Source organism: Fringilla coelebs (assembly GCF_963513975.1).
Source record: "Fringilla coelebs genome assembly, chromosome: 7".
Classification (NCBI taxonomy): Eukaryota; Metazoa; Chordata; class Aves; order Passeriformes; family Fringillidae; genus Fringilla; species Fringilla coelebs.
In genome coordinates, this window is record NC_140035.1 from 12,271,733 (window position 1) to 12,294,924 (window position 23,192).

Sequence of the window (23,192 nt, forward strand, 5' to 3'; positions counted from 1 at the left end):
CAAACACATGGCACATCAATTTGCTTGAATAAGGCCATATATCCCCATACCTATATCCTTCAATAAGGACCAAAAAGCCTACTCTAGCAGGCATTTTTAAAACTTCAAGCCTCCCCTCTTTCTTTAGTGAGCTCCTCTGTGTGAAACCATAGGAAACTCCACATTTGTTAACATCACACCCTCATCCAAACAACACGTTCTCATCTGGAATCAAAAGTTAAACTGATTTATTAACTGATTAATAAAATCTCAAATTATTCAAACACAGTGCTGTATAGCTGAGGAAAAAAGAATATGTCACATCTTTGTGGGATTTCAGATCCTTCTTCGGCCACAAGCGCAGTTCAACCTGAATGCTCAAGTACAAGCATGAGACATGGGGCATTAAGATGCTCCTACAAATAAGATTAAGTCAAAAGCTGGTATTTTATACACAGTGCAAACAAAATCAATTTTGTATCTGATTTGGAAAACAAAGACAACACTCGACAGAACCTGCATGATGAAAAAGAAGTGAGCTGTGTTACTACATCAAAGTGTTTCAGGAAGGCTGCAGGCCTCATATCTTCTGTGAAAGTGGACAGATTTGCACATGAGCACCTGAGAAAACAACTTTAGGGCGAAGCTGTTTATGGTCAGAACCTCCTTGTTCTGTCTCCTGAGGAATTGAGTGATTTTCTGTACATACTCTCAAGCACAAGTACCATCTAAAAGATCTGCATTTCACACTGGATCACTAATGTCTGGGCAGAGTCTATTTTATGGACAGAACAAGGACAGACTTTTTTAAACAGTTAATAAGAGTCTACACAAAACTGTTTGTGCAACTTCACCCTTCCCTTCTTGCACCTACTCACCTTGCATGTTATAAGCTGCCAACTGGACAGCAGTGTCAAAAGGACATTCCAATCTGCCAAAAGAGAAATGCACTGTTAAAACCTGAACTGACACCATTAGCAGACAACTTATATAACGAAGTAAGAAACTGCAAATATCTGGGATAAGAAAATCAGGAAATAAGCACTACATTATTTAAGGATTCCTGTCCTGATATTCATGCATAGAAAAATAGTATTTTAGAGAAAAAAAACCCATTACACTCCCAAGCAAAACTTATTAATTATTCAAATATAAATGTAACAAACTCTATGCTAAACACACTGTAACAGTTTAAAAGGCTGCTTACTTTCCAGTAAGAATATCCAGTTTCAGCTGCAGAACAAATAAATACCTGTAGGATTAAATAAGAAATAAGTCATTGAGTAATAGTGCTAATGTGTCACTCAGCAAACAGGAGTAAGTTAGAGCTTGACAAATAAAAATGTTTTCTATTCTTAACATGGGTTTCCAAGACGAAAGAAACTGCACTGTGACCTCTCAAAGCTTTATCAGTTGGGTTTGTGTGCTTTGCAGGCATTTCAAATGAAGCAAACCCCAAAGTACAAGTTGTCAAAAGCTGAACTACAGTGTTGCATGGAAAAATAATACAGGGTACTGAAATAATTTTTTTTCTCTTCTGATTGTAGTTGAGCAAAAACTTGTATCTTCCACACTTCCTTCATTATTCATACACATACCAATCTCATTAAAGAATGGTTATTTTTAAGTCTTGAAAAAAAAAAAAGTTTCTACTATGGATTGCTCAGTTAAAATCTAACCTGGAATGCTGCAAAGTGACTAAAAATAAATAGCAGGCTGCAGCCTTTTCAACTTGTTTACTCTTCAGAGCCAGCTTTCATTCACTGACTTGCATATTCTCTACTATTTTTTCTTAGAAATGGGGCAAATATTGAATATAAATCCCTTTGGTGTACAATACCAATTATTCTGATCCAATATCCCTGAAGAGCAGCCCCTTGCTCCACTATGGCGCACAGCTTTCCTTTAACAAGAGCTCTCATCAAGTATAAAATACTATGGCATCCCCCATGGTTTCCAATCTGAATTCTAGCATATATTCCCAGAAACCTTACACACAACTTCTGCTTCAACATGTGCCTGTGTCTCCTCACACTTTCATATACAGAAACAAAACAGGTGCAGGTGTTTTTCCTACAGGTTCCATAGAAGTCCACAAATACTTTGCCAAACCAATAATTAACCAAAACCTTTTGAACACTAGCCTCTACATGGGGAATAAATTTGGTTGGTACTGACCCCAGATATGAAAATGAACACAGGCCTCCAGTGTGTAGTGGGTATGACCAGTCTGTGCTTATCAGCCACACAACGCTTCCAAACAATTCAAGCACTTCCCATGCTGTGTTACACGACCACTGGCTGAGAACATGAGCAAGCTGTACCTGTGGAAGCTGAGAAGTAGCTCCAGCTGGGTGTGCTGCTGTTTAAAGGTGGAACCCTGGGAAAGCCCCTACCAGTGACACCTATAACCCACTGCAAAGCTCTGCTTCCCACTGCTTCTGCTATTTCAAGGTGTCACACTGTCTCAAGACAGAAGGACAACTTGCTGCTGCTCTCCTGTTCTGGGGGATTAGCTAAGCAGTCAGTGTTTAAAAGCCCTCAGGTTTCAGGTCTGCCCTGCTAAAACCTGCCCAGCAAGGTCTGACGAGCAGAACTCGACTCAAAATGGATGAAAATGTTCCATAGTGGTAGATACAGATATAGGTCTGAATTCTGTCTACAGCTGCTGGTTTTAAAGACAGTTAAATGATTATTTGGGAAGATGAATGGGGAGGTAAAACATTCTCCCCAGATCAGCAGGAATGCATTAAAAAGCAGCAGTTACCACAATACCTTACCACATGTAAATATGAAGCTGCACAGGGTACATATGGCTGGAAGGGGAAATGCTACTAAAATCTTCCTGGTAGCACTCCAAGAGATTTGGCTAAAGTGCAGATTGAAGATCCACACACAGACATAAACCTGAACAACAAACAAATGCACTTCACACCCTTACAAATGGCTGAGGTATGGAATGTCTACAGCTACCATGAAAACGTAACTTTGTTTACTCTCCAAAAGGGACCAGCAGCAGTGGTAACAACACAAGGAAATGTTGTCTTTTACAACAGATTTATACTCCTGACAGGTGGTAGGCTGTGCTCTTTTTCAAAGCACCTCTCATAGCCTCAGCCCATTCAGAAATGCAGTTCTATGAATGGATTTGTGAAATGCTTTAATCAAGAGGAACTGCTGCTCACCTGATACTACAAACCTATACCTACAATAGTGTCAACTCAGCTCAACATGGAAGTAAAATACTACTTTCCCTTTCCATAAGCTCTTTGAAGACCACACATGCAGTGAAATGCTAACTGAACTTCCTTTTTTCAAAGAGAACCTCTAACTTGCAACTCAATGCTTTTCTGCCTGAAGACAGGATGATTGCATGCATTTGAAACTAACAGCTTAAGAAAAAAAAAGACAGAGAAATGATGGCTGTTCTCTTCATTGAAAACCTCTGTCCATTGTGCATAAGCTGCTCAGATCAGTTGCCAAAATTGCCTAATGAAAAATGGTGCATTAAGTAATATATAAATATTTAGATCTCTCTGTGTCACAGCACATTTATTTCCACACACAAAATAGCCACTCTACAAAAAGAAAACTACATTTACGAAAAGCAAAGAAAGCAAGCAGTTCTAAAGAATTCTTTAAACTGTTTAAATAAATCCCACAGAAAACATTTCCCTGGGCTTATCTGGGTCCCTCTCTCACACACAAAATCCCTCTTACCTTGTTAGCTCTTCACGTAGATTGTTGGGCTCTGATGAGTAAAACTTTACACGAAAATGCAGACAATATGGGGGGCCAACTGCAAAGCAGAATTCATTCAAGACAGCAGTAACAGTTACTGGATGAGACAGGTTATTTATTTATTTATTATACAAAATTATGTCACAAAACTTGACTGAAATTGGTTTGCTACAAGGTCTTAAGGCAGGAATTCCTTTATGCCAGGGAAATCCGTGAGGAACATCAGGATGAGAGGACACTTAAATATGCACGCAAAATAGTTTTATGTGTCACAAGTCAACCCAATGGTCATATCACATTAACGTGATTCCTCCTGCCAAGAGCACATTAATCCAGGTTAATCCCTATATTTAAGGGCTCTACCCATCACCACAAAAGCTAAGCATCTTGGCTCTACAGTTGACTAAACCTTCAGGCATGCTGTTGGTCTCTGCAACACCTTCCCAGGGCTCTGGGAAATACTGCTGACAACTCAGGTCCTTCTATTCCACAGAAGTTTAGACATAAACTTTACAGGAACTTAAGACCCTTCTGCTCTTAAGAAAAATCTCTTCTGGAAACCAAAGAGTTAATCCAGCAAAAGGGTGGATTAATAGCACTTTAAAAATGTGCATCGCTCTGCTGATTCTTCCATTTGACAGGAGGAATTTTCTCCCTCTCACTGCTTCCAAAACCTCTCTTGTATTAAAACAACACCACAAATCCCTGAAGACTTCCCACAGTGCAGAGCAAGGAAGCTGCTAAAGAACATCTTGCCCAAGCACACATCACTGCCACAACCAGGCCACACTGAAGCCTTGTGCAGCAGGTGAAGACTTGGTGGACTGGACACAGATTCAAACATGCAGGACTGCCCCATGCATGAGGTTCCAAGACAAGTTTTCCTATAGCCAGGAAAATGCTCTGTAATACTAGAACATCTTCAGCTGCCTTAACTCCACTTCAACTATCATTAATGAGCCCATTACATGTTTAATTAAGAACATTAGAATAAAGTAGTATGAGCTACAGAGGGAAGATGCCATTAAACAATCATTAGCACCACACTGGACTTTTGTCACATGCCACCCTTCCCCCCTCACAGGACACTGCCCCCCACCACCCAATTCAACGGGCTGTGCTTTCTGTATGTTAAATACAACGTACTAAGAGAAAATGGAAAGGACACTTACTTTTAACTTGCTTTTTAATGCTTTTGGTGTTGTCCAGCCAATGCTGAAAAATAAATTAATTTCACTGAATTATCAATAAAGAAATCTCCCAGAAAGAACAAAAAAGGAAGTGTTAGTGAAGACCATCTTGGAATAACAAGTAGTTTGTTAAAACAATCCAACTCAAATCTTTCACAATTCATAGCTTTCTGTGCTTGCTGAAGATCATTTTGCTCAAAGTTTGTCATACAAAATGTCCGTTTTGAACAACAGAAACATCCTGTAGTACCTTATTTAAAGCAAATCTTCAAAACAGCACTGTCTACTTAAAAGAAAAATAAACATACAGGCAAACCACTTCACTAGATTTTCATCCTGTCCAGACAAACACTTAATTCACACATTAGTAGGTCAGCCAGCGACAATCAGCCAGAGAAGCATAAATCATAGCTGAAAACTCTGGCACTCAGCTGTGTGTGATGTTTACTTGGGGCAGGAAGGGGAGAGACAAAATAAATATTGTTGGCTTTCAGGCATTTTCTTTTGGTGACTCAAGTGCAGTAACAGCAGAGCTGTCTGTGTCCCAACATCAGTCAGCTCTACCTAATTCTCAAAAATCTATTCACAGGTGACATTTCAGCAACTGTCACATGGGAGGACAAGTTACTGCCTCACCTACTAATGCTAATTATAAGCTATATACTGGACAAGAAGCCAAAATAATGGCTTGACTTACACTGTGTACAACAGCATGTGAAAAAGCTATACTTGGCAGATTGAAACACCTGCACATGTACAGTATGCTCCCCAAAATAATTGCACATAATCGCACTGCTGAAGAGTTTATACCAGAAGTTAAAGCTGGAAATCCAACACACATCTAGCGGGACAGATCTTGTTCCTAGCACTGTGCAGGGCCAACAGCTCCCTCCTCCAAAGGAGGTGACTCACCTAAACAGGAAACACGGCACCCTGACCAACATAATTGCACTGACTCAACAGCCAGAGCCAACTACCTGACACACCATGTCCTGCCTGCATGGTTCACCATGCCCAGGGAACACCACCTCATCAGATCAATCCCCAATGTCACCTTGCAACTAATACAGAAGAACTATATACTTAGTAAGACTCCTTTTGTTAAACCGTGTGACATGAAGTTCACAGGGAGTTCCAGGGAGGACAGAAAAGCAAGAAGGGTATGAAAAAGAACCAGTAATTTCAGGTTGCACTGCCAAGTGTAAACACATTCCTGCCTCCAGAACAGCTCTGCCTTCTGCAGAGAGCTGAAGTCAGCCTGCAACACAGCCGGGCTGTGACTGATTGCTGTATTAGCTGCAGATGAGAATGCTTAAACCATCTGCTGCTGCTGTGCACACAGCTGAGAACGCTCTCATTGCCTATTCAAACTAAGTAGCTACAGAGAGCTATCTGAAATGTATCTAATACATTTTTAAAATAAAGCAGGAAGCTTAAGGAGGAATGAAACAAATATTTACATAAATTTTGCTTACGCTACCAGTGAAATGGGAGTTAAGCATTTTTTTTTCTACAAGGAAATCATATAATCTTTTTTCCTATTCCATAACCTCACTTGCTGTAAGAGAGAGTTTACTCACTCCTTCCTCCACCAAAAAATACAGAAACTACACAGCTGGAGGCTTGCAGGTGATTTAGATACCGAAATGGCAAGGAGAGCCCTGTCTAGGCTCCAGGGCTGGCTGTGCCCCCTGTTTCATCTCCCTCCTGTTTTCTCTCATCTCCTCCACATTCCATGGGAAGGCAACAGAGAGGCAGGCCCATGACAGGCACCGATAGCATTTCACTCGGCTGGGCTTTGACTGCTTCTGCCTGCAGGAGCTCTGCTCAATGGTGATGGTGTGCAAGGGAGAAGGGAAACAGAACTGCTTTTAAGTGGGGGTGGGAATGAAACAAAAAACCCCAAAACCAACACATGAATGGACAGACAGAGACATCAAGAAACTTGAGATTTATTCCAAGTGATTATAATGGAATTCAAGTGGACCTGGAAAAGAAGTTTACTTTTGATGAGGGTTTGCACAGCACAGTGTATTGCTGAAAATCAGAGATAAAGTTTGCTAAACAGAAGGCAATACAAACAACAGACTGCACAGAGTACTGGAAGTCCTTACTAAAATAGTTTGCTGCTGCAGAAATTAAAAACAAAACACATACAAAAACCCCTCAAATCCTCACCCAGCAACATTTCAAGTTGGGCAAATGAGGTTTGTTAGACAAGATGTTGAGGCTAAAACTGACCTCTTCCTAACAGCATACTAAAGTGAACACAGAAATCACATGAAAACAACAATTCCTTCACTAATGGTTTCAAGAACATTTTTTAAAAAGCTATTATTTGAATACTAAAATCCAAAATGTCAGGTAGTTTCCATTATCTGGGTTTCCCCCACTCCCCCGGGTATCTTTAACACCCAACTTCAGCAGCAGAAAAGAATGAAAAAAAAGCAATCCTTCAGTTGTTCACAACAGATCTACTGAAAACTTATTTGTAGTTAAAACAAGTGTGGGATTTCTAAAACTTTTGAATAACTATGTATTGCTGTTCTGTATCAGTAAAAGTAACTAGCAAGTATGGCAATATTCTTAGATTTAAATTGGATAGCAGAAAGATTATATCCTTCAGAGCCAGTGGACAACTCTGTCTACAGTAAGGGACTGGATTCTTACACTGTTTATTTAACAGGTCTCCTGAAAAATCTTGGACAAATCACTTGATTAGTCTCTGTTCTTTGTTTCCAGATGCAGATTGGGTTTCTGCTAAAACTTGCCAGCTCCTTCTGCAGGAATGGCTGCTATTGCAACAGTTCCTCATTTCTTAAAGCAATTAATTATCTCTGGCAGTTGCATTCAGCTCTTCTGGCAAAATGCAGTATTTTCTGCTTCATTATATGCAGCTCATCATTAAGGTCCAGTTTAAACAGATTGTTATCTCTACTCTGCTGCTTTTCAGTCACACATAGTTAAAAAAAGGAAGCAAACCGAGTTTGAAATCCCCTGTACCTGGTAGATTGTGCAGTATCAAATATTCAATCATGTGCTCTCTGGACTGGCAGTAATAATTTGCTAGACAAAAGCAAGGCATGAGCTGCTGCTGTGGCAGAAAAGATTAATGCTTATTGAAACTTTTCAAGATTTAATAGGTTTACTTGCTAGCAGATCAGGAAGACAAAAAAAAAATCATATAGATAATTCTCCCAGTTAAAATTAACCCACTGTGATCTCTTATGAGATCCCGGAGACAGGGAAATACATCAGAAGCCACATGGCAGAAACTGAGTTAGTATACCTTAACCATACAGACTACTGCTTTTCTGAAGCAAAAAGATAAATACAATAGAGTACTTCACTATCAATACTCACCATCTTGGACTGCACATGCTGAGCACAGCTAACATGATTTTGAGAAATATAAAATGGTTTGCAATAGGCTGTTTTCTCATTTCTGTTGTGTGCATGATTCTGAATGCCATCCATCTGTTAGTGTATGGTCTTTTTCACTTTAGTGTTAAATGTTTCTGTTCTGCAAGGGGTTTAAGACCACTTTCACTACTGGGAACTACAGACCACCAGCAGCTAATCCCAGTGGCCATGAAGTTTGCTTCAGATGCAGAACACCAACAATTATCGCTGAGGAGCACAATCTCTACAATTACATTCTAAGCATAAAATTTGATCACAATAATTTTGGAAAGAAGCCATCAGGTTATAAGAGCTTTGGGGTGGAGCGCTGCATCCAAAGCTGTTAGCTTCTTTCAAAGGTTCTAGTTTGTGGATTTTTTTTTTTTTTTTTTTTGACTTTGTACAAAGCTGCAACAGCTAAGAGATCACCTTCAAACTGTTATGGACACAGATCTTCACAGAAATAAAGGAATATAAATCACCACCTCCATTTTTGTATGCTGACTTTGAACAATTCAGATATTTAGTTCAACTGTCTGTGCTTCCCCTCTGCCATCCTAAGCATGAAATAATTCTGAAGTGGCCTTGAAGCACAAAAACAATTAGGTTATACATCTGACAAATAAGATTGACATATGCAGCAGGAAAACATTAATCTCATTCTACCTGGGGATGCTGGGCTAAGTGAATACAAGTTTAAGCTGCAGAGATGCAGGACAAAGAAAAAAACACTCTTTGCCTAAAGGCTCACTTAACTTGCAGCTACCCTAAGTGGCAGGATTAAATACTTGACTATAAGAAGTATCTATATAAAACCGCATAGCCCAGAAGTAAAAGAACTGAGGTTGCTACTGACAGTGTTCTGCTTCTGACTTCAAAACCTGTTACATTTTTAGAAACACAATAAAATACCAACAAACTTGGGCTTGGAAGAACCCTCAACTCAAAATGATACATACAAACACACCCGTAGCCTCTTAAAAACTTACAGTTGCAGGTCTGAGTCACAACTAATTTGAACAAATCAAAGGTATACCCCTCCTGCAACCAGACATTAAACAAGGTGACTTTTGCTGACAAGAAAGCTGACAGCATTTGCAAAGCAAAACCTTCTCCTCTCTGTATAGCACACAACAAAAAGGCCAAACACACACTCTAATTTTGCTCCATCCTCTCTGTACCATCAGCACCAAGAGTTTCTACACCACACACCAGGCTCTGGGGTCTGACTGGACCAGCCTGCCTAGTGGTAACAGGAGTGTGACAGGAACATGTGGAAACAAGAAAGGAAGATACAACAGCATGGTCATATGCTAGAGTGCTGGAGGCAGAATTAAACTTGGGGACACAGAAAATCATACACTACAGAGCTTCTGCACAAAACTTAATTAACAAAAGGCAGCTTTCTTATAGCATTTTTGTCAGTATTAGGATTCAACTTCTACACTGTTGCTTAAAAAAGAGCATAACTACTTACTGCCACTTGTGCTGAATCCATGAACCTTAATCCAAAGTAGTCGCTTTCGATAAGGTCCAGATGATACATGATTTGCTCAAACAGGAGCTGGCCTTTGGCTTTTTTCTGCAAAGATAACAGGACTTAGTACACAGCAGGTAGATTTATTGTAGCATCTACATTTTTCTCTGCACACATTATATGTACACCCCACAAGAAACACAGAATATCCATAAAGAACTTGCATAATCTCCTTTCTTGGAAAATGTCAACACTGAATTGCCAACAGTGTTAAAATGTCATTTTATCTTTTTTGCTTTTAGGCTTTCCTTAGTCACTGACATTCAAAAGAACTGGAAACACAGCCAGTACAATTGTAATAACCAATGTACTGGAAAATTTTAGGAGCCAAGTACAGCAAATTGCTTATGAATTTACTTCTGTTTGGGTATCTAGGCGTTTCACCAGTTTAGAAGCAGGTAGCAAAACCTATTGAATTAGGAGAGAGCATTCCATTAGCAACTGCTTTTACCAACTACTAGGAAACAGTCTGGGGCAAGCAACTTGAATAAACAGCACTTAGATATCGCATTTACAAACTAAGTTCATAAAACTAACTTCCAGGTGCAAAAAGCCAGCTCATATGCTCATACATATTTTATGAAAAAAACAGCTCTAGCCCCAAGGAAACATGGCTTTTACAGTGATGATCTAAAAAATTAAACAGCTGTTTTTAAAGAGAAAGCACATAAATAGCACTGAGCAGTTTCTACACAACATATATTCTTCATGCTGTGAGCTCCTTTATAACAAGGAATGGAAATAATAGTTTAAGAGTTATTATACCTAAGATGCTTAAATGTAATAAAATACATGCATAAATTATTAGATCAGAGTAAAAAAAAAGTAAATGCAAAGAAATGCAGACATCATTTATGCTTACTCTGCCAGCAGCTGAAGAGTTTCTCTATTTCTGTAAAACCACCATCTTGCAATATTTTACCTCAATATTTATACATTCACAACCTGAGAAATGGGACAACTTTCTAAGCACATATTTAGTAAGCTAGTAATTAGCAAATTTAGTACTGCTCTCAAAATTCTGGGCCAGACAAATTTTTGTTCTCAGAAGTAATCTGGTTTAATCAGTAAGTAATACCTAAGTAAGTCAAGTTGCATGCTGTAATTCTTGTCACCTTCCTCTACCCTGATCTTCAAATATTTTATATTCAACTTTGCAATCACCATCATTGGTTTACTTGATGTATCAGTTAAATCCAACACAACATATCACAGCTCAAAGAAAAATCCTAAAAAACCAGAGCCTGTCTAAGCAAATTCTCACACAATTATTTCTTTCCAGGTACTGGGGAGAATAGCAGGAATGGAAGGCATTTGGGCCAGCAGGCAACTTCACAAACACATACCATCTACAAAACATTGTGTAATACAAATACTAAATGTCAACCTATCAAATTCATTCAAAGTATCCTCTGCTGGTCTCAGGAAAAAAATAATTTCTCAGGCAATAACAGATTTATTAAACACCAGCTCAAACAGAAACCTTAAGGAAAATCATCTACACACACAAACCCATACCTTTCTTTAATTAATAGAGTCTGTAGCCCTAGTCTCTAAAGACCAAGGCTGATAGAACTGTTGATATTTTTTCTCAACACAATCTTCTACTAAATCAGTAATATAATAATACAAGTGCAATCAATTCAGCACCTGCAACAGCAAAACCAAAAAAACACTGTATATTGCATGAAGCTTTCAGTAGCTTGTCTAAAACTAGTGGAAAATCTCCTATTATTGAGCAGAACATTTGAGATCCTTCTCAATTCCTCTGTAGGTCATCTTTAAAAAGAGCAATTAACCAGTTATCTCAAGCAAATTCCCCGGTGGTGACAGAAGCACTTTGACTCCAGCCTGGAATACTACACATACTACTTCAGACTACCCACGAGCAAAACTTCAATTTCTGCAGTGTCAGATTGGTTTCAGAATGTGTTCCCCATTTCAGAAATCTCAGCAGAGGACTTGAAGATTAACTGGACCCCGAAAGACTAATGTGGGATAAAGTCCCAAAAGAAGCAGTGGAGCAGCTTCTGGTTTTTCTCTGACTTAAATCACCAGGGCTGTCAACATGGAATTAATTATGTACTACTTTGCATATGACTTAAATCATCAGCAGCTGTATTTGGTGCAAGTCAGCAGAAGTGTCACACATGCTTTACTAAAGTCCTTCCTCAAACAAATAGTAAGCAAAAATATTAACGCTTTGAAACCAGCCAACTTTCATGAATCAAAATTAATTTCTTTGTATTCAATAAAACTGAGATCTCAAGAGTTTTCAAAGAGCAAAGATACACTTTTATTACATTTTCTTGTAAAAAATTGCCCTTTCTCATGGCAACATTGGTGCTAAATAACATCAAGGCTGTAGGTTCGATCCCCATATGGGCCATTAAGAGTTAGACTTGATGATCCTTGTGGGTTCCTTCCAATTCGGAATATTCTGTGATTCTGTGAAAGTGACATTTTTATCCTGCTGCTGTCCTATGCTTTTTTTCCCCCCTGTTTTCTTTCCCTCACAGTAGAGCTCAGGTTACACTCAAAGGACAAATATTTTCAAACTGTTTAATGGTTACTGATGAAGTATTAACAACTCCACTCACAAGCAGTCCAGCCAGTAGCTGGTCCTCCCTTCAGGGCACAAATTAAACTTCTCATGGGTTTGCAATTCAGTAAAACCTGACTATTTGATTTACAGAGTTTGCTATTCTCTCTAGGAAGCAACAGCAAACTTCTCACAGCAGGAGAATGAACAACAGGAAAAAGTAAACAAAATACCATATACATGGGGCAGGACCTCTCCTGGTTTTGCCACACTGGATAAAAGCATCTTCTGATCACTTGGGAATGAATCACACGGCCCCCGCCCCCTCCTCCCCTTTCCCCAATGAAAGGGATGCTCCCAACTAATGACATCTCCTGCTGCTCTTAATAACTGCAATTGCTGGCTGAGTAGGTGTAACAAAGGCTGGGCTTAGCCCGGTAGCTCAGCAACAAGGCTGGGTGTTCACCTCGGCGCGCTGGTTTGTCCCTTCACTGCCGGGGTAAGGCGATCCCGGGACATTCTCCTCGGCTCAGGCACCTCAGCCCCTGCCTAAAACCTGAAAGGCAGCATTTATACCCTCTTCTCATGGTCTCCGCGTACCGGCTATTTCACGGACACGCATCCATGAAGACAAGCCAGCCAGGCTGATGTCAAAGACTCCTTCAGTACTACAGCAGCCAGTACCGCATCAGCGCTGGAGAAGCAACACAAGCCCACAGTAACTGGAGGGGAGCTTGCCCTGGTGAGCACCAGCTGAATGGCTCGCTTCAAGTTTTTAAAATCGCAGCAAAGTAGTTATTTTTTTTCCAGAACTTGGAAAAAAACACCAAGATCAAAATACCCACCTAATAAATCTACTAATTAAAATACTTACCAGAAAATAATCCCTCCTGATTGTTTATTTCTTTGTGAAGAAATTGAGGGCCCTATACAAGATGAACTTTGAAAAAAATAGATGAATAAGCATTGCCTTCATGGAACTTACTATCCTTTGCATCTTTGCAGCTGTACTTTTTCTTTAGATTTATTAAAATGATCACGTTAATATTTTTATTAACAATAACTAATTGTCTTCAATAGCTACCAAGTGGCAAAAACTTTCCTTCCTAGTTTTTGTCAACTTATCAGGAGGGTTACCATTCATATGCATACAAGCTTCCTTAGAAATATACCATTTGCACATATAGAGAAGGTATGGGTCCCTACTCAGGATTTACAGCTACCCAGTTGCTAGGATGTCACCTATGCATGTTTGCAGACCACAGCAGCACAGAAGCAGCAGATAAGCCTGCCCATTTTTTAAATGAAGTAAGTCCTCTTCTCTGAGACCAGAGGTTTCAAATAACTAAGCTTCAACAGAGAGCTTTAAAGGATGAAGATTTCATATCAATATCATGCAAAAGGTGTCTATAGTTAACACCATTAAAGTTTGCTGCAGAATTGGAGGGTTAAAACCCCTTATCATTACAAAGGCAGCGTTAGAAGTACACATTATTTGTATCACCCTGATCTTCTTATGGCTGTAAGTTCTGACCTACAAATGGAGCTGCTCCTCTCGTCATACACCAAGCTCCATTCTTACAAATAACTTTTCTAAACTCTCCAGTCAATTTTCTCGTTCATCTAAAGATGTCACTGGCAGCAAAACACTACTTCTTCTAGTGTTTCCCTCTCTAGTTTATCCTCAATTTTTGACAACACTGCTATACACACTTGTGAATATAAAACCCTGCAGGCTGGAAGGCTGGAAAGAATTTCTACCTCCAGAGACAGCTTATCAATTCTTGTATTTACTCAGTGTCTCACAAGTACAGGAAGATAAGCATTTGGGATTAAATATTTTATTCTTTCATTCTCTGGAGAAAAACGGCATTTCCCAAAAAACTTCATAACAAAGAAATTATTTCAATACCCATCCTAATTGTACATTCATTAGAGTGCTATGTAAAGGATTTTAATGTACTGTGCTCAGGCTTATTGACCCTATTACATAAGACAAAGACTCAAAACATTAATATCTGACAGTTGGTTTTGTGGAAGTCTGTTTCAACTTCCTGAAAATTTTTATCTTCTAACTACCAACTTGATTTAATAATTTTTTAAATTCTTTCTAATACAGAATATATCCAAATTGCTTGTTCAGCATTAAGGTTTACAGATTAAATGCCTCCCCCCATTATATTGTCAAACATTTCAGTTTTATTTGGAGTTCCACCTGCAGGTTTCTCACGAGCACTCTGATTAAGAGCACCAGAGAGTCCCAAGGCTTTGAGCTCTTTGCAGAGGCAGTTCAGCAGGAAAGCAGGACTTCAGACAAAATTCGCTGCAAGTTAGGAAGGTGAAACTTTCAGGCAACTAAACCAGCCTGCAGCACAAGCCCCAGAAACACTCAGGCAGCACACTGCAGGCCAAACAACTTACTCTTCAAGCAGCACAGATTGCCACCAGCTGCTCCCTTCCTCCCTCCTTTCCAACAGTGCCAGGGCATGGATCATTGCACCGAGACTGAAATGCTTGCCTGCCCTGGCCCGAAACGGCTGGGCTGCGAGCAGGGCTCGGTGCAGGCAGTCTGTGCTGCTCACACGGCACAGCCACGCAGCATCCCCTGCCTTAGGTTCGATCACAGCACGGACTTCAGTCTGGCACCCCGGGAAAGTCTGGCTCACCCTGCACTGCAGCCGGCCCCCTCCCACTGCACAGAAGCAGCACCTCTGCTGCCGAACACACGGCTCACAAATTATTTTGTCCAGTTTCAGTCCCCTAAAGCTCTTTCAGAAGTTTAAGCAAACACTCAAAAGCATGTCAATACTTTCAGACAGAAGATCACATGGGAAAGAAAGCTTTAATCCAAAACTTTATAGCCTTAGCACACACAAAAAGGGGCACGTTCGAATGTTTATGTTATTACTACTTCTGTCAGCTGAGCTTTATTTTGAAACTTTAGAGGTCAGCCTTGAACACTCAGAGTACTCATGTTATTTGATGACTGATTTTCCAGCATTTTTAGCAGTATTAGAGTTTCTTGTTAATCAGCATCCATTCCAGGAAGAGCATTTTGTATTTCATATTTACATCCACAAATATTCAGCAAGTGGCCATAAATACTGCACAAGTTTTTCATAAACCAGAGTGGATTATTAAGTAAAATCAACTATCACAATGCATCTCTGATCTTGCAGTCAGATCAACGCAAATCATCTCTCTCCAAACAAAAAGCCACTGTCACTTGTTAATGATTTTCACTTTCCTGACAGATTTCTTAATTTTTATTTAAAATAGTCACCACAGATACAGTCCTCTTTTTATCTTGTTTTATACTCCAAAAGTCTAAACAGCTTAGTTCAATTCCACTATTACATACAACCACTGGACTGGTTTATACAAGACCTTGTTCTAATGATACTTCATTATAATAAGGACAAAACCATCTCATTTTGTAACCTCCGTATCAAATTTAATGCATGTGTAAGTAAGGAATATTCCAAGATAAACTACTCAGAGAGAGAGAGCATTCATTCTCATAATTTCTGTCTTTCATCTTATACCACCAGGAAGCATTTACCTAAAACTTTGCACATACAGAAACTGGAATACAATTAACGCTCCATTATCCATGAGAAGATTATGTAAATTGTGGGTTAGGCAGGGTCAGGTTTTTTTACTGGAACACTGCTGGCTTCCACAAAGTATAGTTCTGCTTCCATAAGACCCTACACTTACTATCTGTCTTTCTTATAAGGCTGACCTTGCACCCCCATAAAAAGCAATCAAAAAATTTTATATTTCAAGTACACGTATTTACATTATTTATATTATCATTTCTCCCCCTATCTAGGTTATCTTTTCTCTCTCTCAATTACTACTATGGATAGCATAGAACTCGGTAAACAAATACTCAATTGTATTTTGATTTTAAAATCCTCTGGAGCTCTCTATTACTTAAAACAGCACTTTATTTTAAACTCTTGACAAACATTTTTGTTCCTAATGATTCCATAAGTTATTGGTGACCCCAGATGAAAATTTTTTGTACTTCCAAGTTCCCCCTCACCAACTTGTCTTTCCCCACAAACCATGAGCACAAAGAGAGCTGGTATTCCATCTGATGAGGGGTTCCCTTGACAGACCAGAGTGGTATGACTGAACTGATGGAATCTTCAGGTAATAAACCAGGGCTGTTCATGGCTTTTGAGCCTTGGGAATTCCAGAGGTGCAGTGGGGGAAGATGTAGTTTAGTTTTGCATGGGAACAGGATGAAAAGTAAGATAAGGGATGTCAGCAAAACAGAGTTCTTGTCCTCTCACCACTCATTCTGCTCAGTAAACATTCCACCCACAGATCTTAAACAATGGGAAGAAAAAGCACAACCTGACGTTTGTCCAAGCTTAACTCAAGTCAACAGAAAAGCAGAATGTATAATGAGCAACATCTACTTTATAAAAACTTTTTTAAGATTAAGAAAGTAACAACCTTCTTAGTGTTTCACTACGCACATAAATCCATAAAAATGGCTGAATGCAAAGCTTCAAAAGAGTGGTAAGAGGAAAACTACCAAGTCAAAAAGCAACTTTAAATCTGATATGAAGCTGTGGGAAAAAATCTGACATCATTCAATCTGCCCCAAAAAATGCTGATAACTCACATTAAGTTCATGCCTCCCATTTTGAACATACCAAGGTGTCAGTAAATAGTATACATGACACTGACATTCTTCAGTCATTGACTGGATTCTTCGCAAGAATCTACTGCTTTTGTAGCTGTGTACTGTGTATGACTGCAGCTTTGGTGAAAAGTTCAAGTCAGGCATTTTTCTAATTAAAAACAACAGAAGACATAGAGAAGCAGAAAGATTAAGTGGCTTGACAGACACCAAAGATAAGATCAGTGGACAAAAAGCAGAGTTACTGCTCAAATCCTGGCTCCGTGTCTAATAAGTTAAATCTCAACTGCATAATTTACAACATGTCCCTTCCATCTCATTGTCAATATTCATAAAATATCAGTCTTTGCTACTTAATGTGTTTAGCTTACATGGCAACATCCCTTTTGGTTACTTCTTGTTGTTGTTTTTGCTTTTCCTTTTCTTTTCTTTTTTTTAATGAAGGAGAAATTCAGCAATCTCAGGTTCAATTATATCAATGATTGTAAATGCAGTAAAAAAATTACTGTAAGGATAGAGCTCAACAGCTTTTTGAGCAAACTTAAGCCTGGTATCACCTCTAAATGCTTCTTCACCACATTTGGGGAGGCACATGGGGAACCAGATTGGAGAATCGCTCCAGCTGGGAGCTACATAACAAAATTATACCGATTATTTTCAGCCACAGCATTTTCTTGACTTAGCTTACTGCCTGGCTGCTAAAATACTGTTTCTTCTGCCAAGGGGTATGAGAAAACAAGGACAAACGCAATAACGAAAGCAACATCTTTTCTTCCTGTGGCAGCAACAGCTTATGCCACAGTAAAGTATTTGTGTAGCCATGGATTTAAAAAGGTATGGCATTCGTTTCTGCCTAGACAACCCTTTCTCTGGCTGTGAACTAACCTGTTTGCTAAATGATTCATTTTAAGAAAAGTTTTGTTATTTATTTTTTTTAATAAAACATTTTCACAGTGCTTAGGTAGACAATGCAACTGTGCTCAAATGAACTGGCAGAGCAGGGGGCACCTCTTTGAGAGAAAGAGTTCATTTTAAAGCAAATTTACTGCCAACAAAGTAACAGTACCAGTCTTGGAAAAGATCTTAGCTCAAAGAGCACAAAGATTACCAAAGAAAGGTCTTGTAAAAGAAAAAAAATATACACATGTATTTTTAAACTTTACATTTTAGAAAGTGATGTGGTTTTGTACCCTCCTCCACTTCATCCCCTGTCTTCCCTACCCTTTTTTCTTTCCAAGAGTCAACCTCAAAAAATGAATGATGCAAGTGGAGAAACAAGAATAAACACTCTAGGAAGTCTGAAATGAAATATTTAATTTACTTTTAATTTATTGTGCTTTAATCACTGAAGAAACTGGTACATGTCAGCCGCTGACGATGCACTCTAATTACCGCATCTGGCTATGTCAATTTGGTTACTGTTACTCATAACCTGGATGTTCACAGTCAAGGATCTATGCTGGCTTTCAAAGAAAAAAATCTGGAGTGAAAAAAGTTCCTTGCAGAAGTAAATAGTTACTACTGCACCCCGGTCTGAGATTTATAGGCCAGGTGGCAGGTCGTGACACCTCTTCAGGTTCAATTTATGCTCCTCAAAGCCTTAGAAATGTTGTTGGAGCCACCAGGAATTTGCCTACAGAGCCAAAGATTACTGCTCTGCTTATGCAGAGACACCAATTTAAACTTGAGTACTTTTTAAGTGTTAACTCTTGCTATTAAGTGTTTGTGGGCATTCCTGGCCTCAAATCAAACATCCTAGGCACTAAGCAGCACTGGATATATTCCTTACATTGCTTCAAAGATTTACAAATTGACTTTACCACCCTCTATAAACGCCTATCTGTACAGTCACTTTGCAAATAAAGATGTCAAAGGCTTTCTCTAACTCTAGATTATTTGGGGTTCAGGATATCACAAGAGTTATTTCTGCTATGTCAACAGCACTACTCAATCAAGCTGACTACCTTGCACTACCTAAACCCTCCACGATTAAAAAAGAAAGGGAAGAAAGAACTGTGTGGAACAGCCAGTCTTGAAATGGCTTTTCTTTCTAGTCAGCAGTTCCAACACCAGCACAACTGTGATTGCAGCCAAAATCCTCTGGAACTAGTTAGGTCTTGCAGATCCACACCTTCCTAACTTCCCAATGCTCAGGTCTGTGAGCTTAAAACAAGCCATAAACAACTGTAACACATGGTAATGGAAAAAGAGAGCACATCACTTCTGGGGCTACTGCTCATCCTGTTGGCCAAAACCAGGTATGCAATTAGGTAAGCAGAAGAGGCACGTGCATATTAAGGAAGCTTTAGAAATGTAAAACAGTGGCTAACACCTCACTTCGAATAAAGCACCGTGCCAGGAGACAAACCCTACTATATAATCTGCCCTGAGGAGGGGAAGGAAGCAGATTTTTCCTCTTCCCCTCCCCTCTCAAGTTAGCAAAAACTGCATCCATCTCTGACACAAAACCAGACCAAACTCAACCCACATAGACATTCCTGCTGGTACTTCTGCTCATCCCTCCTCTTCAACAAGTTACATCAAGAGATTCACCTTCTTTGTCAAGACAGATAGCTCACCAAAACGAAAACCCAATTCTCCAAACAGGCTACTCTCAAGTTATGCCTTGGCACAACAATTGCATTAAAACATTAGAAAGTGTTCAGTGTGTAAGGCATGATGGCATTCAGCAAAACACTCGAATTTCAGTGAACACCAAAGTTAACTATTCTTTTAGAACCTTTTTATGAGCAGCAGCTCAGTGGACGTGAAGGCACAGGGCCGACTGCCAACAGAAAGAGCAATGCCTTTACCCAACTTGCAAACAGCAATCCACATCAGAATAACACAAACCATGCATATTTCAAAAACATGTTTGGATCCCTCATACCGGTAAATCCACGCTGACATCTGTCCCGTCCAGCAGCGCCACTCGGCAGGTGATGATGGATTTGGCGTCCCCAGCTGCAGGGATGTGGGTTGCAGCCCTTTGGGCCTCTCTCAGCCTTTCCTTCTCCGCATGCTTACGCATGGACCGGCGTCCCAGCGTGCGGCGGAAAAAACTCAGCATCTTTGCTACAAAATCCAACAGAGAAAACGAACAGGGTAAAGTTTTTTACAGAAGAAAAACCCCAAAACTAAACCAAACAAACAAACCAACCTCAAACCCAATCAGAAAAAAAAAAAAAAGAAAAAAAATGCAACAAAGTTATTAAAGAATCACAGACTTTGATAAAGAAACGCCAAAGATCAAACAGATTTTCACTTTTATTTAAACACCCACAGTCTTTGGCTGTGAACGTCTTTGAAAAAGACTTTTGAAAAAAACCCAACTCAGAACTTTGAAGATGGTTGGGTGACTTTTTGGGAATACACGAAACTACGCTTAAGGAAACAACCAGCGATCGTGCAGATCACCTACTGTTCTCTGCAATCTTTCAATAATACAAACGCCACGGCGCGCTTCCCCGAGACGGTGATCTTCCACAGCTGGGAGGCAACTGAGCGCTACATACCACCGGCTCCTTTCCTGGCTCACACGCTCCACCTCTCCCATCAAAACAAGCGATAAGCGACCCTTCCCGCCTCAGAGCCGCGCTCCCAGCTCTCCGTGCAGGAATGGCTCCGGCAGGACCGGCGAGCGCCCCTGGGGCACGGCGCTTCCCGGTACACACCCGGAGCTGTGTGGGGAGCCAGCCCCGAGCCCGAGGGGAAACCCCAGACGAGACCCGGACCCACCGGGCGCCTTCCCCGCCCGCTCCGACCCCCGCCCTTACATAACACCCCGACCCCGCGGCCCCACTCCGGCCCCGTGGCGGCCCCACCTGCCGGGCTCACCTGCGGGGCGGCGGGAGCGTCCCCGCGGCGGCTCCTCCAGGCCCCGGGGGCGGGCGGGGGGCGGTGAGGGAGCCCCGGGAGGGGCCGGGCCGCCGGACATGGCGGAGCGACGTGGGAGGCCCTTAAACGGGCAGCGACGCGCCGGCCATTTCCTCCCCCGCGCTCACTCACCTGGCGGCTCCCCCGGCCGCGCTTTCCTGCTCGGTGGCAGCGCGGAGATAGAGGCGGAGGGCGGTGGGAAGGGAAGGTGGCAGCCGGACGGGAGAAGGAACACTCTGCTTCCCGCCGCGCCGGGAGCCCATCGCCCCTTTAACGGGGCGGGGCCCGGTGGAGAAGGGACGGCCCCCCCTCCCGTGCCAAGTGGTCTCGCCCGGCGGAGGGGCCGCCGCGGGGGGGGGGGGGGGGGGGCGCGGCGCCGACCACGTGCTGCCCGGGGTGGGGGGCGGCAGCGCGGAGCCTGGAGCGGGCGGAGGGGCCGCGGGGCGGTCCCGGGGATGAGGCACCCCTGGGGATTGAGCCTTCGGAACGCGTTTCAGGTTTTGTTTTCCAAAAGTTCTGGAGTTTTTGCTAATGCGGCGTGGAGGTTTCCCCTCGGTGGTTCAGCCCTCGGTTGCCCAGCGGTAACTGGAACCTTTCAGCAAATGCGCGCTTAAACAATAAAATTTGTAAGAAAATCTTATCTTTAAACAGCGCCTCGAAGAGCAGCGGTAGCAGTATATTATATCAAGTAGAGCCGTCTACAAGCGAACACTGTTAATATTTATACACTGAAATAAGGCTGCGACTACAAAACGCAGTTTGTATTTTACAGTTTAAATGCAGCCGCACAGGCTGTGCCGGTGCCCCGCGCTTCCATCGCTTTTCCTACATGTTACTCCAGCCCGCGGCACAAGCCCCGCTCCTCGGCAGCAATTCCAGAGGGCTGCACTAGACTCTGCTTTTTTTATTACATAAATGTTTGTGTCCAAGTCAGCGTCTGAGAAAAAGCAATATTAAACTCTTCGTGCGTAGTGCCTGCTAAGAGTGACAAAGCTCGGAGTAAAGGAGCTCCAGACACCTCAAAATCCCAGGATAACTGGGAACCCAGCCTATCTAATAGCCTGGGAAAGCAGATACTTGGGCTAAAGATAACACAACATTTTTTATGCTCAGCACTGAATCGGAGGCTGACACCCGGTCAGTCCCTGCCAGGCAGTGGAATTGGCATAAGGAAACCCACATTAATACCTCTGCTCCAGTGCCTGAATATACATCGAGTTCCCTTTTTGTCATTTACTGAAATGGGGGGGAGGGGGGGGGGGGGATTAAAAAAGCTGACAGGTAATTGCCCACCATTTCCTGACGAAGTAACAGGTTGACAACCACTCTCCTGCCGCTGGGAGGAGCAGGGCGAGCCTTGAGGAAAGGTGAGATTCACATTCATGTGCCTGTTTATTTATTCAGAAAGGTGAATTACAAAACGGAGGGGGGGGATTTAGATATTTACTTTTTATCAGAGGAGCAGGGACTATGCTTGCTCTCAGTAGCCTGCCATGAAATACCTGTGGGAGCTTGCAATAAAGTTCCCAAAGAAACCATACAAAATCTTACTATATTCAACGTGGAAAAATAATTTATCGTCAGGGTTTTTCAGATATCTGATGAACTCTCAGATCAACTAACCAATGGTTTGCATATCAAAGATACTTAGTTTGTAGTGGAGATCTGCCAGGTAAGTGGTAGTCTCCTGCCTATTAAGTCTACACCAGTTCACATTCTCCTAAACGACAAAGAAGAGTAGGGAATTCCCTGATCCTTGGACATTGTCCCTAAATGTTCTAACCATCTTCAACTATGCCTCTGAGCTTCTTTCCACTCAGTCATTCACAAAGATGATGTCCTTTCTGTAGCTTCAGTGACACAAAAATTTAGTTGCTCATTTTTGCAATTTCTACTTCACGCCACCCTCTTGCTACTTTTTCTGTAATTACAGTCTACTCCTTCCTCACTATTTGCTACTCAGGTACAGTCCAAGTAGGCACAGTACACATTCAGCTGTGTTATCTGCTACTTGTCTTATATCCAGTCTTCCTATTCCAGTTTAAACAAATCTCCTCCAATTGGAAAACCTCTTCTTACATCTGTTTTTCTCCTTAAAGTGATTTCCCACTAGTTTATATTTTTGTACATCAAATCCAAACACCCTGTCCTCACTTTCAAGTCCTGTATTTATCAGCAGAATTAAGAACATACATCTCAGACACTCATCCCTCCTGAGAATTCTGTCTTGCCTCCTAAATCCTTTCATTATCTTTACCCACTTTT

The 23,192-nt window shown here is 41.2% G+C and overlaps 1 protein-coding gene across 3 annotated transcripts in view; it reads right to left on the minus strand.

The window, feature by feature from the left end:
- EPB41L5 (erythrocyte membrane protein band 4.1 like 5) overlaps window positions 1-21,069 on the minus strand; it is a 52,890-nt gene extending 31,821 nt beyond the window's left edge. The window contains exons 1-7 of one of the 3 annotated variants that reach the window (XM_084209785.1): window positions 21,060-21,069; window positions 19,942-20,126; window positions 9,790-9,894; window positions 4,893-4,935; window positions 3,700-3,778; window positions 1,187-1,231; window positions 858-910 (exon numbers count right to left, since the gene is read on the minus strand). In XM_084209785.1, the coding sequence (XP_084065911.1) occupies window positions 858-910; window positions 1,187-1,231; window positions 3,700-3,778; window positions 4,893-4,935; window positions 9,790-9,894; window positions 19,942-20,121 (505 nt within the window). In that variant the 5' untranslated portion in view covers window positions 20,122-20,126; window positions 21,060-21,069. Of the gene's footprint in view, window positions 1-857; window positions 911-1,186; window positions 1,232-3,699; window positions 3,779-4,892; window positions 4,936-9,789; window positions 9,895-19,941; window positions 20,127-20,888; window positions 20,959-21,059 lie in introns of those variants that run through there. The other 2 variants (XM_084209784.1, XM_084209786.1) reach the window with 2 other exon arrangements.
- Between the last annotated feature and the right edge of the window lie 2,123 nt (window positions 21,070-23,192).